This window comes from Camelina sativa, chromosome 7 (genome assembly GCF_030686135.1).
Source record: "Camelina sativa cultivar CO46 ecotype springtype chromosome 7, ASM3068613v1".
NCBI lineage: Eukaryota > Viridiplantae > Streptophyta > Magnoliopsida > Brassicales > Brassicaceae > Camelina > Camelina sativa.
In genome coordinates, this window is record NC_141886.1 from 17263481 (window position 1) to 17276870 (window position 13390).

Below are 13390 nucleotides of genomic sequence, written 5' to 3' on the forward strand. Positions count from 1 at the left end.
TCCATCAAGCGTTTAGAGTGAAGCGTTTATGCCTTGTTTCTTGTCAAGCGTTTAGAGTGAAGAACATCAAACGCAAAACTCTGCGAAATAAATTTAAAAAAATTCTCGAAGGTCTGCTCAATATTGAATAAGTTAAAAATTCCATATTCATTTTGTCCAAAAAAAAAAAAGAGAGTTATTTATTGCGAATTGGAAATACACAAACGAACAAAGGGTTGACTGGACGAGATTATTTTTTGGAGTAAACGAAGAAAGGTCAGTTATGAAGAAAGGTCAGATACGAAGAAAATTACAAAAACACATTAATAAATAATTGTGAATTTAACGACTTATTGTCTTTTCATTTGCTAGGTCAACTCTATAGTGACATAGATATTTCAAATGCGAACAAGAGGACCAAATGAAATATTGTCGACAGTAATATAGAGAGACATATCATTAAAATAACGTTCACACATTTAACAAAAAGAATGTCTGAAATGTCTTAAGATAAAAGATTATTAAAAAATATATATAGTAATAGGACGCAAAAAAAGAATTCCTCAAGAGAGAAAAAAAAAACAGAACGCAAGAAAGTACCATAGAGAAAGAGAGATGAGAAGTGTACCAAACTACCACTATTCTTACACCTTCATCTTAGTTCTGTCTCTTGCTTTCTCTGTTTCCGCAAACATTTTGTCTACCACAGAATCTCTCACTATCTCAAGCAACAAAACCATTATATCTCCTAGTCAAATCTTCGAGCTCGGTTTCTTCAATCCCCCATCAAGTTCGCTTTGGTATCTCGGGGTTTGGTACAAGATAATCCCTAAGAGAACTTACGTATGGGTTGCGAACAGAGACAATCCTCTCACTAGTTCCAACGGAACTCTCAAACTGTCCAACAATAACCTCGTCCTTTTCGATCAATCCGATAGGCCAGTTTGGTCGACGAAACAAACCGGAGGAAGCGTGAGACCACCAGTGGTTGCGGAGCTTCTTGATAATGGTAACTTCGTGCTCAGAGACTCCAACAATAAATTCTTGTGGCAGAGTTTCGATTTTCCGACAGATACGTTATTACCGGAGATGAAACTGGGATGGGATCGCAAAACCGGATTCAACAGAATCTTGAGATCTTGGAAAACCACAGATGATCCATCAAGCGGTGATTTCTCGACCAAACTCGAAAATAGAGACTTCCCTGAGTTTTACGTATGTGGCAAAGAGTCCATAATGTACCGGAGCGGTCCATGGAACGGAGTCCGGTTTAGCAGCGTACCGGGGACGAAACAAGTTGATTACATGGTTTACAACTTCACAGCGAGTAAGGAGGAAGTGAGTTACTCATACCGAATCAACAAAACCAACATGTACTCCATGTTAAGCCTAAGCTCCGCGGGGTTATTACAACGGTTGACTTGGTTTGAGACAACACAGAGTTGGAAACAGTTATGGTACTCACCAAAGGACCTATGCGATAACTACAAAGAGTGTGGGAACTTCGGTTATTGCGATTCTAACACGTTACCGATTTGTAACTGTATCAAAGGGTTTAAGCCAATGGATGAGCAAGCGTGGGATTTGAGAGATGGTTCCGGTGGTTGCATGAGGAAGACGAGGCTGAGCTGTGACGGTAGAGATGGGTTTGCGCGGTTGAAGAGGTTGAAACTGCCAGATACTAATGCGACAATTGTGGACCGAGGAGTTAGTTTGAAAGTATGTAAAGAGAGGTGTCTAAAAGATTGTAACTGTACCGCGTTCGCTAACGCAGATATTCGTGATGGCGGGTCCGGTTGTGTGATTTGGAACGGAGAGATTTTAGATATCCGAAATTTTGCTAAGGGAGGCCAGGATCTTTACGTTAGACTAGCCGCTGCTGATCTTGGTTAGTTCTTTCTTCTGCTTTCGCATTTTTCAAAGAGAGGTTTTTTTTCTTTGTTGACTAAGTTGATGTTGTCCATTTTTTTTTTTTTTGCCAACCAAAACACTTTATAATAAATAAGGAACTCTCTTCTAGGAAAGGTCTTAAATGAATTTTACAATTTACAAGGGTGAAAAAGAATTATCTTACTGCTTAAAAATAAATTAAAATATTAGGCCCAGTAGCAAGAACTATTGAGAACAAAAAAATTACAATGAGAAGTTTCTTTCTTATAAATTATGGTATTCCGGTTCTTTAACTCATGTTAAGTGTCTAAATAAAGAGAATTAAACTTAAGGCAGTAAATAATTAACCCCTTGTACTACTACTAGAACATCACATATTTAATTAGTGGTTTTGTAAATTTAAATTATCATAAAAATCGCGATGTAATAAGTTAATTGGAGCGTCGAGCGAAAATATTACTATGCTTCACAAAAGATAATATATGTCAAAAGATTGTAGTATGGTTTAACCATAGATAGATCCAATACCAAAAGAAACTATGTCAAAAAAAATGAATTATTTTTATTTTTATTTTTTTGTCAACAATTAGTTTGTTTACATTTGTATAATATTTGATCAAAATTTACTTTCTGTGAATTCTTTTATAAACTTTTTTCCTCCGGTATGGGCAGCCAACCTCGGAGTTATTTTCTAATTTAATGTTTGGTTAACAAAAAAAATATATATATTTGATCAAAAGTAAAACAAAGTTTACTTTGAAGTTTTTTATTTACTAGATTTTGAACCCACGCTACGCATGGATTTATTTGATATATTTTGATGAAAATTAGATATTATTGATGATGGTAATAAAATATTATCTTATAAAAAATTCTTAATTAGTATTAAGGAAAAAAAATAAATTTCTGATACACAATTTTTTAAAAAAAAATCAGTTGTGTTATAAAATCAAATCTCATAAAAAATCATGAATTTAACTCGACGTCCAGGCGAGGCAAATCAAACTGATGACCTCACATATCCTAAACCATTTCTTTGACCACCAGAAAAACGAAACAATTTTATAATAATAAATTTAACTCGTTTTCATATTTAATTGATTTCTACCACCTATGTTTTCGTGTTTTTATTCAATGTTTTCTTATTCTTCATATTTATTTTTGTCATTTTCATTAACAAATTTTGTGGTAATTGTCATCGTTACATTTACAGTCTTGTTCTTCGTTATACTCTTTGTCTTCTTCTTCCTCATCAACTTCTTCACGTGAAAAACCTTTTTTTTAGACTACCACACAACTTGTTAACCCATCAAACTACAAGAACAAAATCACTTCTTTTCTCATAAAATTTATGAAATTCATTGAGACCAGCATAGTCAACACATGCACCCAATTATTGATAATTTCATCTATATAGTTATTTGGTTTTAGATCCACATGTTTAGAAACTTCTCAAACCAAAATCCTTACTTGGTTTATAATATTTTAAAAACATAATAAAATATACTAATAATTATTTATTTAATATGAATCATATAATATATAGAAATATGATTACACTATAAGAACACATTAATTATAAATAAATAATATCAATTATATTATATCATCAAATAATATCAACCATTCATATTATCAAATAATCGTAACCTTATATAATCGTAACCGCTTGAACCGGAACCGTATTTAAACGTAACCGTTTATTAAACTGTTATGATTAAGGTTAAACAAAATTTCTAACCATAACTGATGGTTAATAAACCATAACCGTGACAACCGTAACTATGGTCATGCCTATGTATAGCTAATAAAATATGTGTGTTTGTCGTCCATTTTTCTTCTTTAAACCCAAAAACTTGACTCAAACATCAAATCAAGGTCTTGCGATGTCAATCCTTTTTCCTTAGACCCAAAAATAAAAAATTAATGAAAAAATATCAACTCATCTATAAAATCATACACAAAAATATGTTTTACAACTCATAAAAAAGCACAAACATAGATAAATAAGATAATTTATGTTTTACCTCAATATTTATAATATTTTAAACTTTTAAAAGGTAAAATTTGAACCTTTTATAAAGTTTCAATATATATAAAAGGTTCAATATTTTAAAACTTTTAAAATTAAAAAATTGTAATATTTTAAAAAAAATAAAAGCTAAGAACTTTTAAAAATTTTATTATTTATAATATTTAAATTTTTAAAAATTTTAAATATTATAATATTTTTTGAAACTTTTGAAAGTCTTAATTTGATCAAATAAAAAACTGGATCAAACCGAATAAAATTTTTAAAATTGGACGCCTGATAAATCAAGTTTTCCTGCTCATTCGTTGTTGGAAGCATATTAATCTTATTTATACTGGTTCTGAACCATTGTCTAAAAATTTTCTAGTTGATGTGGGATATTGTGCATAGTTCTTTTATTTCCATAAATTTAAAATTTTCCTTTTTCTAAAAATTCTGGAAATTTGAAAAATATTAATGAATGACATGTCAAATCATGATAGGTTGTTTAAAATAATTCTCAATATAGAAAATTCTTGAAATTTAAAAAAATGTGAATGAGTGATATGTCAAATCTCGATAGATTGTTTTAAATCCTATGTAGACGGTTTTAGGAGCTTATAGCTCCTACTTTTATTTACTATAGATTGTTTGACAACTTACCTAGACGAAAATATATGCATCGTTTTTATTGCAGAGGACAAGAGAACCAAATATGAAAAAATCATAGGTTCGAGTATAGGAGTGAGCATTTTGTTTCTTCTCAGTTTCATCATCTTCCGTTTTTGGAAAAAGAGGCAGAAGCGATCAACAGCAATTCACACACCTATTGGTAAACCAATCAATAGCTTTCATTTCCTTTACTTTTGTCAGTGAATTATGTCTTGATTTTTTTCTTTTTCTTTTTATGTATGAATGAAATAGTTGATTTAGTGAGAAGTCAGGATACGTTAATGAATGAAATGGTAACATCAAGCAAGGGATACATATCCAGAGAAAACAATATAGAAGATCTAGATCTTCCTTTGATGGAGTTTAAAGCTGTTGCCATGGCAACAAACAATTTTTCTGACACCAACAAGCTTGGAAAAGGTGGTTTTGGTATCGTTTACAAGGTAAAATTCATTCAAAACTTAAAGAAATCTATGACTGCACAAGGTTTCATTATATAATAAATAATGTGTCGTAATAGGGAAGGTTACTTGATGGAAAAGAAATCGGGGTAAAGAGACTATCGAAAATGTCTTCTCAAGGGACCGATGAATTCATGAACGAAGTTAGACTAATTGCAAAGCTTCAGCACATAAACCTTGTCCGTCTTCTTGGTTGTTGTGTTGATAAGGGGGAGAAGATGTTGATCTACGAGTATTTGGAGAATCTAAGCCTTGATTCTCATCTCTTTGGTTAGTCACTCAACATAGGTTTTTTGTCTGACAATTGTACATTTCTGGTAATAATTTAACATGTTGTTAGTTGTGGTCCATTTGTAGACAAAACCAGACGCTCTAACTTAGATTGGCAGAAGAGATTTGATATTGCCAATGGTATTGCTAGAGGACTTCTATATCTTCACCAAGATTCACGGTGTAGGATTATCCATAGAGACTTGAAAGCAAGTAATGTATTGCTTGATAAAAATATGACACCGAAGATCTCGGATTTCGGGTTGGCTAGGATCTTTGGACGGGAGGAGATAGAAGCTAATACGAGGAAGGTGGTCGGAACTTAGTAAGCCAATCTCCAAAAACAAAGAGTTTTCTTTTTTTTTTTAAATCTCAAATCCACACTTATGAGTTTATTCTTTATCATGTAGCGGCTACATGTCTCCAGAATATGCAATGGACGGGATATTCTCGATGAAGTCGGATGTTTTTAGCTTTGGAGTCTTGCTTCTAGAGATTATATGTGGCAAGAGAAATAAAGGATTTTACAACTCAAACCGTGATCTTAATCTCCTCGGTTTTGTAAGCTAAGAATCCTCTCGAATTCGATATTGTTATGCCATAATCTTATTATAACAATAAAGAAAGATTACATCCTTTATTGTACAGGTGTGGAGGCATTGGAAGGAAGGAAAAGGGCTAGAGATTGTAGATCCGACCAACATAGATTCTTCATCATCAACGTCCCAGACACATGAAATTTTAAGATGTATACAAATTGGTCTCTTGTGTGTTCAAGAACGTGCCCAAGACAGACCAGTGATGTCGTCGGTAATGGTGATGCTTGGAAGCGAAACTACGGCTATTCCTCAGCCTAAACGGCCTGGTTTTTGCGTTGGGAGAAGTCCTCTTGAGGCTGATTCTTCGTCAAGTACACAGCGCGACGATGAATGTACATTTAACCAAATCACTTTATCGGTCATTGACGCTCGGTAATTTGTATTTTACCGACCCAATCTGTTTGCATGCATATTAATTTCTATGCAAGTCTCAAAAGATTTTTTTTACTACATGATTCGATAGCTTTCTCTTGCTAATTTAATTTAGAGGTGATTCACCACGGAATTGGCATGATGGATTTTATAGCGGGAACTATTAAAACAAAATTTAGGTGAAGACCAAAACATATATTTACATCCTATATTCATATGACAAATTTTAGACAACAGCAATATGCATTTTTTTTTTTTAATGGAGGCACTGGAGAGAAATTAATATCAGCTTGATTGTGAGGATCTTTGTGTGTTCTTCATGATGCTGTTCATAATGACTACTCATGTTCAGTTACACATGTTCTAGGAGAATTAGTTTTAAACATTCGGTTACTCATGTTCATTTACACACAGTAGTTTGTCCGATTAGTTCTAGATCATTGAGCTCTAACTATACTTAAGAATTAAGAGTACGGAAAAAATTAACTACTTAAAGAGTACATATAAAAGTAGAGAGTACTCCAAAACAATCTTCGTATATAATCTTGCATAACAAATAGACTAAAAATTAGAACCATGGCATGAAGGAGTTTTGTTCCCTAACTGAAGAAACCAAATTCATTTGCAACGAATGAGATATGGACGGAGGTGCTGGCGACGCTGCATTAACAAAACAAAACAAAACAAAAACTTGTCTGCTTTAAGAAAGTAACAGTCAAAATTCATCTCCTATTAGAACATCATTACACAGTCCCTTGAGTTGCAAGACAACCAGTAATTCACACTCTTCAAGTTGGCACAACCATTTATATAGAAAAATATCAAAGAAAAATATATGCACTATATTATATAATATATATATATAGCATAAATAAGTTCTACTGAATCTTACATAACTTATTTTTGAAAATAACATTATTATATGTTGTATATGACTATATGAGAGATTCATTAAATAATTTGATTCTTTTACTTTTAACATCTTACTTTATGATACAGTTTTAGTTTATGAATGTTAAATATACATACTCTTATTTTTGTTGCAAAAAATAAAAATATACATACTCTTATTAAAAGTTTATTAAGAAAACTTCTTCACATAAGTTGATTGTTATACTTTTGCCTTTGTCCAACAAGGAGTACGTTTGCGATGAATCTCCCTTCATTTACCAGGGTCACAAATAAGTTCATTGAAATTTACGATCTATTAATACTATTTACGATTTATTTAAGATATGAAATAGTGTGCAAAGTTTAAGGAAATAGTGTGCAAAGTTTAAGGAAAACTATTGAAATTTATGTGAAGTTTCAAACATGTTCTACAAAATAATTCATAATTTTGTTTTTCACAAATTATTTCTCTATATTAATAGAAATTTTGGATGAGGAAAAATTACCGTTAGTGGGGAAAAAAACATTTATTTAGATTTAGACCTCTAAGATCATGAGCCAAGATCTGATATTATTTTAGTAATTTAATTTGAAAAAAAAAATATATTTGGAATAACATTACAATAGAATTTTTTTTCCTAGATTATTATGGTTAGTAAATATTTTAATTAATATTGTAGATTAGTTTAAATATATTTTTAAGTTGCTTACATATTTTAATGATTAATTATATAATTATAAACACATAAAATGACATAAATTATGAATTTTAGTTATAAAGTGAAAATGATCTAAATTTGGGTTGTTTTGGTTCAATATTTAGATAAGTAATGATTTTAAATTAAATTAAAAATTTGGTATAATAATTAGATAACTAAATTTTAGTTAGAGTAGTGATATTTTTTGTTTGCAGATTTTAAATGGACTTTATATTTTAATTGTGAGGATCTTTGTATGTTCTTCAAGATGCTGTTCATAATGACTACTGTATATCTAGGAGAATTAGTTTTAAACATTCGGTTACTCATGTTCATTTACACACAGTACTTTGTCCGATTAGTTATAGATCATTGAGCTCTAACTATACTTAAGAATTAAGAGTCCGAAAAAAAATTAACTACTTAAAGAGTACATATAAAAGTAGACAGTACTCCAAAACAATCTACGTATATAATCTTGCATAACAAATAGACTAAAAATTAGAACCATGGCATGAAGGAGTTTTGTTCCCTGACTGAAGAAACCAAATTCATTTGCAACGAATGAGATATGGACGACGCTGCATTAACAAAACAAAACAAAACAAAAACTTGTCTGCTTTAAGAAAGTAACAGTCAAAATTCATTTCCTATTAGAACATCATTACACAGTCCCTTGTGTTGCAAGACAACCAGTAATTCACACTCTTCAAGTTGGCACAAGCATTTAAATAGCTCATGTATCGCTGCTGCGCCCTGAAGACCAGTCTTGATGAGATTCAAGTTTCCACCTTTGTGATCTTTCATTTCCACGTACGAGTTTTGGTGCCTGAATCCATGAGGTAAACACCGACAGAGATTACATGGGCAAGAAATTGGTCTAGCCGATAAAACCAAGATAAGTATGTCCCTGTCTACAGAGATTACGTGGGCAAGAAGCAGCAAAAGTTTCAAGTCACTGATGCAACTTGGCATTTCATTTGACAGGGCAATACGGTCACTACATTTGTGCTGATACTTTGCAGGATTCAACAATACTTGTGGAAAAAGTTTCTACGTTTCTTGAGTCTCTGTGTATCAAGTGTCTACATGGAGCTTATTCAAAAGTTGTATTCAACTTGATTAATTAAGAGACGAATCCCAACGAGTGTATAGTTTAATACACAGCCCATAAGGAGCTTCGCTAAATCCGCAACCCAAGAAATTTCAAGAGATAAGGATGAGGCTTGAGAATCCTCACAAAACCCCATTAGTATTTCGAACACAAAAATGGCAAAAGATAAACGAAGGAAAAGAGTTCACAGCAAAGCACAAAATAAACAAACAGAAACAGTCAAAGTTCACTTATGATTTAGATGTTGAAAGTAGAACCATTCTTCTAATTTTCCACACTTTACTCATCTTCACTTGTTTCCTGCAAACAGATAAAAACAGAGAATCAATAATCTATAATTCTATATAATTAAATTTGCTATTATATGAAACTCCTGAATAAACTTTACCTGATTGGTTTGGAGTCACAGTTTCCTCCTCCTCCACAACACTCAGCAATGCAAACGATCTTGAAACATCGCTTACGATATCTTTCTTCGTGCAAGACCTGGAATCTACCGGCCATTTCATCGGTATAACTAAATCTCTGCATCAACATATGAAAACAGAAATACATAATTTCCTCATATTTCAGTGACAGTTTAATTAAACGACACAAAATTTTAACTAACTCACCCTTGAGAGCATACGTATCTGCACCGTTTAATCTTGGTTCTCGTATATCTCCTGTAATGTTTCTCTAGATGTTCTGTGGCACGAGAAACATCAGAAGATTGCAGAACCTGCCAGATCTTCAAAACTTGGACATGGTGATTGTTTTTCTTGAAAATGTCTATTGCCCAAATGAGGCTTAGCCCATCATCAATCTCCTGTTGCCTCCACAGATCCTCACACTCTACCTCAACCTCTTGTTGAAGCTCCTTCCCATTAGATAACTTCTCCAAAAACCTCATAACCTTTTTGTTAATTTCAGAGTTTGCTATTGCTTCCAGAGATTTCAAAAACTCATAGCTAAGCCAAACCTGTTGGAACATAAAAATAAAAGATCAGAGGATTAATTAAGCAAAGTAAATTATGTTATACATCATACGTACCTTCCATATCGAATTCTCGAATGAAATAAGCTTCTTGTTTTGAAGCTTATCAAGATCATCAAGTGCTGTAGTTGATCTTTCAATACACTGAGCTAATGACTCATCATCTTCTGCATCATGGAAACAGTCTCTTGCTTTCGCATCATCTACTAACTGCCTCCACACTGATTTATTTCCCGTTAAAGTCGCCTCGTTTCCCAGAATCCATAAGCAATACCTACAAACAACAAGAACTGACTCAAAGAACAAACCAAAACGGTTTCACATGAACATCAAAGAGTTTGGGAAAAGTGTTAAGATACCTCGCCCGTGTCAGTGCTACATTAGTTCTTTGTTGGTTAGATAAAAAACCAATTGCTCCTTTACCATTAGACCTAACAGTTGAGACTATTATGATATCTTCTTCACCACCTTGAAACCCATCTACGGACCTAACACTTACTGTGAATGACCCTCCAGTATTATACTTTTCACCTATCCTTTCTTGGATTGCAAACACTTGAGCCTTGTAAGGTGAAATCACACCTACGCTGATCGATCTACCCGTCTTTCTTGATACTAAAATATTACATTACAAAACATAGAATCAACAACAAACTCTACTACTTTCAAGACTTTATCAAGAATCAAAAATTATGTTTACCTGAGTAAAGCTTTGAGACTATCTCAGCCACAACAGAGACTTCCACTATGTTTTTCGAACTGTAACCTTCTCCAAACTGTTCTCTTCCATAGGCTATGTTGATGAAAGAGTACGGCCCATACATTTTCTCCGGAAGGAATTTTTTCTCGTAACTTCTCACTCTCACAGAAGGAGCATCCAAAATCTTCATATCGTAAAACTCTCTGTTTGGGAAAATACTAATGGAAGGATGCATCCGGTATTGCATGTTCAGCAACTGTTTATTTTGCCCCAACAACACCAATCTCTCAAACAGACTCCTTCCAAGATCAGCCTCTGAAGCAATCTGTACATAACTTGTTTAGTAACCAAAAGAGAAGGTGAATGTGTATAATAATTGTACTAATTAGTAACAAAACAAACCTTGCTTTGGATCATTGCAGGCAACTGCTTCTCATCACCGATCAAAATTGCATGTTTAAGTTTAGGAAGCTGCAAAGGAATCGCCGATTCACATTCTTTTAACTGAGCCGCTTCGTCGATCACAAGAAGTTGTATTGGACTACTCATGTGTAACTTAGCAGAAGTTGATGCTGTGCAGAAAAGCAGATATGCGTTTCCTAAGCAGAGTCTTTTAAGTCCGATCTTTGGTATGAAATCCGGAAGTTTGATACTTGCACAAATCGATGTCAACATCTCAAGACAATCTTGCTTTCTTGAATCATTCTCCAATGTGTCATCTTCTTTACCATTTCCCATGATATCAGAAATCTTGATACACATGAGGAGCTCGTTAGTCCCATACATTTTCTCAGCCACTCGAAAGGAGAGCACGGTAGTTGGTAAATGCAGACACAAAGCTGGAAACTGATGCCGCAGCTCATCTCTAAGTATGTTAAACCTCTTCTGTACAAATTCCTCAAACGACAGAGGTGTTTCATTTACGCAATATTTGTTTTCTTGCTTAGCACATTCCTCGTTGACCAAGTACTGCTTATACACTTCTTTCGGATCACTGAGCAAACATATCAAGAGGTTTACATTAGCTCTCCATCCAGTCACAGCCTGAAAACAATTAAAAAGCTCTTCCGCTCGGTAGTCAAGGAAGACATCAGACAAATCTTTCCGATCATTGATTTTCATCCTTTCTTTATTACCGAACAACACGATATCTCCAAGACCATACCCGTAAAAGCTCAATGACTCAGTCTCAGAGACTAAATTCACAAGCCTTGAACAAACTTCCAAAACAGCTATGTTAGTTGGAGCGCAAGTCAATGTCCTACATCTTATTTTCAGAAGGTTCAAAAGCAGAACACTTGTTGTTTTCGTCTTCCCCGTGCCCGGCGGTCCCCATATAAGTTTGATATTGTTGGGATGGCAGCAACTGTTAGCTTCTAGACAGCGCAAAATCGCTTCTTCTTGAGATGAATTCAGTTTGAATGAACGAAGCATTCGCGCTGACTGATGTGACACTGCACTCTCGCTGTTTTCTTTACAGGCAACACAACTCTCTCCATCAACCTACACAATAAGACGATTTCAAAACATAATTTTGATTCTGTTTCAAAACTTATACTATTAAATTACCTCATTGTTGCTTTGAAGCACTCTTGAAATCAGCTTCAAGTTTTCTCCTGGATTTGGATGCAACGCCGTCCAAATACGAATATTCGTCATCATGTTGATCAAGTAAACCCCAAAGAGGTTTAGGTCTTTCCTCACAACTTGTCCTTTCTTTGTCCTTTGCGTGTAATCATCCTCGAAATAAACGATTGGTTTTGAAGCCATAATAGTTATCAAATGAGGAAAATCTTCATCTACATGGCAAACAAGAGCCAGCAAGTAAGGCTCATTGGAACATCTCAAATCATCGATTCGAATAGGCTTCTTATACGTCACTGCAATAAGATCATTGACCTCTAGCTGCTTTCGAGCTCCATTACTCGTACTATCAGACAATACCTCCAAAGTAACATCATAATAGAGATCCTTTGGAGGTTTAAAATCTTTGGATGGTTTGATTTCCCGGATTTTGAAAACCGGTGCACGGCGTAACGTTTCCATACTTGACAACAAAGCAGCATGTGTCTCTTCAATAAGCGGATTAACAAATGACTCCAAATACTCTACGGTTGTTGGAAATGTTTTAGGAATCTTCCCGACCTAATTACCAAGAACACAAAATCCATTAAACAACCAAAGAAAAAGGAAATATATATATATATATATCTTTTAAGTTTCTAAGAAAAAAAGTTTAAAAGACTAGAAAGAGAATACAGAACCTTTCCCTTGTAAAGATTTGAGTTTAAGACATCAAGAACAGACCACGAAAAGACAACATCGAGTAGATCTCTCCCTTTGACGATTCTCTCTTTCTTCTTATCTTCCTTTGCTACCCACAATTGCTGCATCTTTCAAAACTAACTTCCTACAACCCCCAAGACCTCTCAATTTTTTTCTTTGATCAAAGGAGTTGCTTTTAGAACGAGAGAGAGCGAACACTTGAATGTCCAAAAGAAGATAAAGAGATACTTGTGAGGAAGGAAAACCAAAGGTTAAGAGTGTTGAAGTCCAAAAGACACCAGTTCTTTTCTTTTTCCTCCTAGTAAAGGACCAATACTAATAAACCAATACTTTTACTTTCAAATGTTTTTCAAATACAATACAACTTTTATTGGTTTACGTCATTTCATTTAATTGTTTCTCTTTTTTTGAATAATCTCAATAAATGTATCCATAAATGTTAATATTCTTTTTCTTCTTGGCAACGATTTT

At 33.6% G+C, this 13390-nt stretch overlaps 2 protein-coding genes across 2 annotated transcripts; one reads left to right on the forward strand and one right to left on the reverse strand.

Annotated features, from left to right (window-relative positions):
* Positions 1-448: 448 nt before the first annotated feature.
* Positions 449-6334, forward strand: LOC104701174 (receptor-like serine/threonine-protein kinase SD1-7). Its single transcript, XM_010416820.3, has 7 exons — positions 449-1867; positions 4578-4712; positions 4805-4995; positions 5073-5283; positions 5371-5608; positions 5694-5844; positions 5932-6334. Exons 1-7 carry the CDS (start codon positions 595-597, stop codon positions 6256-6258), a joined length of 2526 nt encoding a protein of 841 aa, XP_010415122.1. The 5' UTR covers positions 449-594; the 3' UTR covers positions 6259-6334.
* A 2605-nt stretch (positions 6335-8939) lies between these two features.
* On the reverse strand, positions 8940-13281 carry LOC104701176 (uncharacterized). The gene is made up of 9 exons (XM_087460191.1): positions 12898-13281; positions 12203-12778; positions 11036-12136; positions 10634-10958; positions 10293-10548; positions 9991-10207; positions 9572-9918; positions 9346-9482; positions 8940-9257 (listed from the first exon to the last, which is right to left on the reverse strand). The coding sequence occupies exons 1-9, from the start codon at positions 13024-13026 to the stop codon at positions 9247-9249; spliced, it is 3099 nt and encodes a 1032-aa protein (XP_087316317.1). The 5' UTR covers positions 13027-13281; the 3' UTR covers positions 8940-9246.
* Between the last annotated feature and the right edge of the window lie 109 nt (positions 13282-13390).

Coding starts and splice junctions, on each gene's coding strand:
- LOC104701174 (XM_010416820.3), top strand. CDS start 595: ATGAGAAGTGTACCAAACTACCACTATTCTTACACCTTCATCTTAGTT. Junction 1,868..4,577: donor ACTAGCCGCTGCTGATCTTG/GTTAGTTCTTTC, acceptor TTTTTATTGCAG/AGGACAAGAGAACCAAATAT. Junction 5,284..5,370: donor CCTTGATTCTCATCTCTTTG/GTTAGTCACTCA, acceptor GTCCATTTGTAG/ACAAAACCAGACGCTCTAAC.
- LOC104701176 (XM_087460191.1), bottom strand. CDS start 13,026: ATGCAGCAATTGTGGGTAGCAAAGGAAGATAAGAAGAAAGAGAGAATC. Junction 12,779..12,897: donor CAAATCTTTACAAGGGAAAG/GTTCTGTATTCT, acceptor CTTGGTAATTAG/GTCGGGAAGATTCCTAAAAC. Junction 10,208..10,292: donor GTAGCACTGACACGGGCGAG/GTATCTTAACAC, acceptor TGTTGTTTGTAG/GTATTGCTTATGGATTCTGG.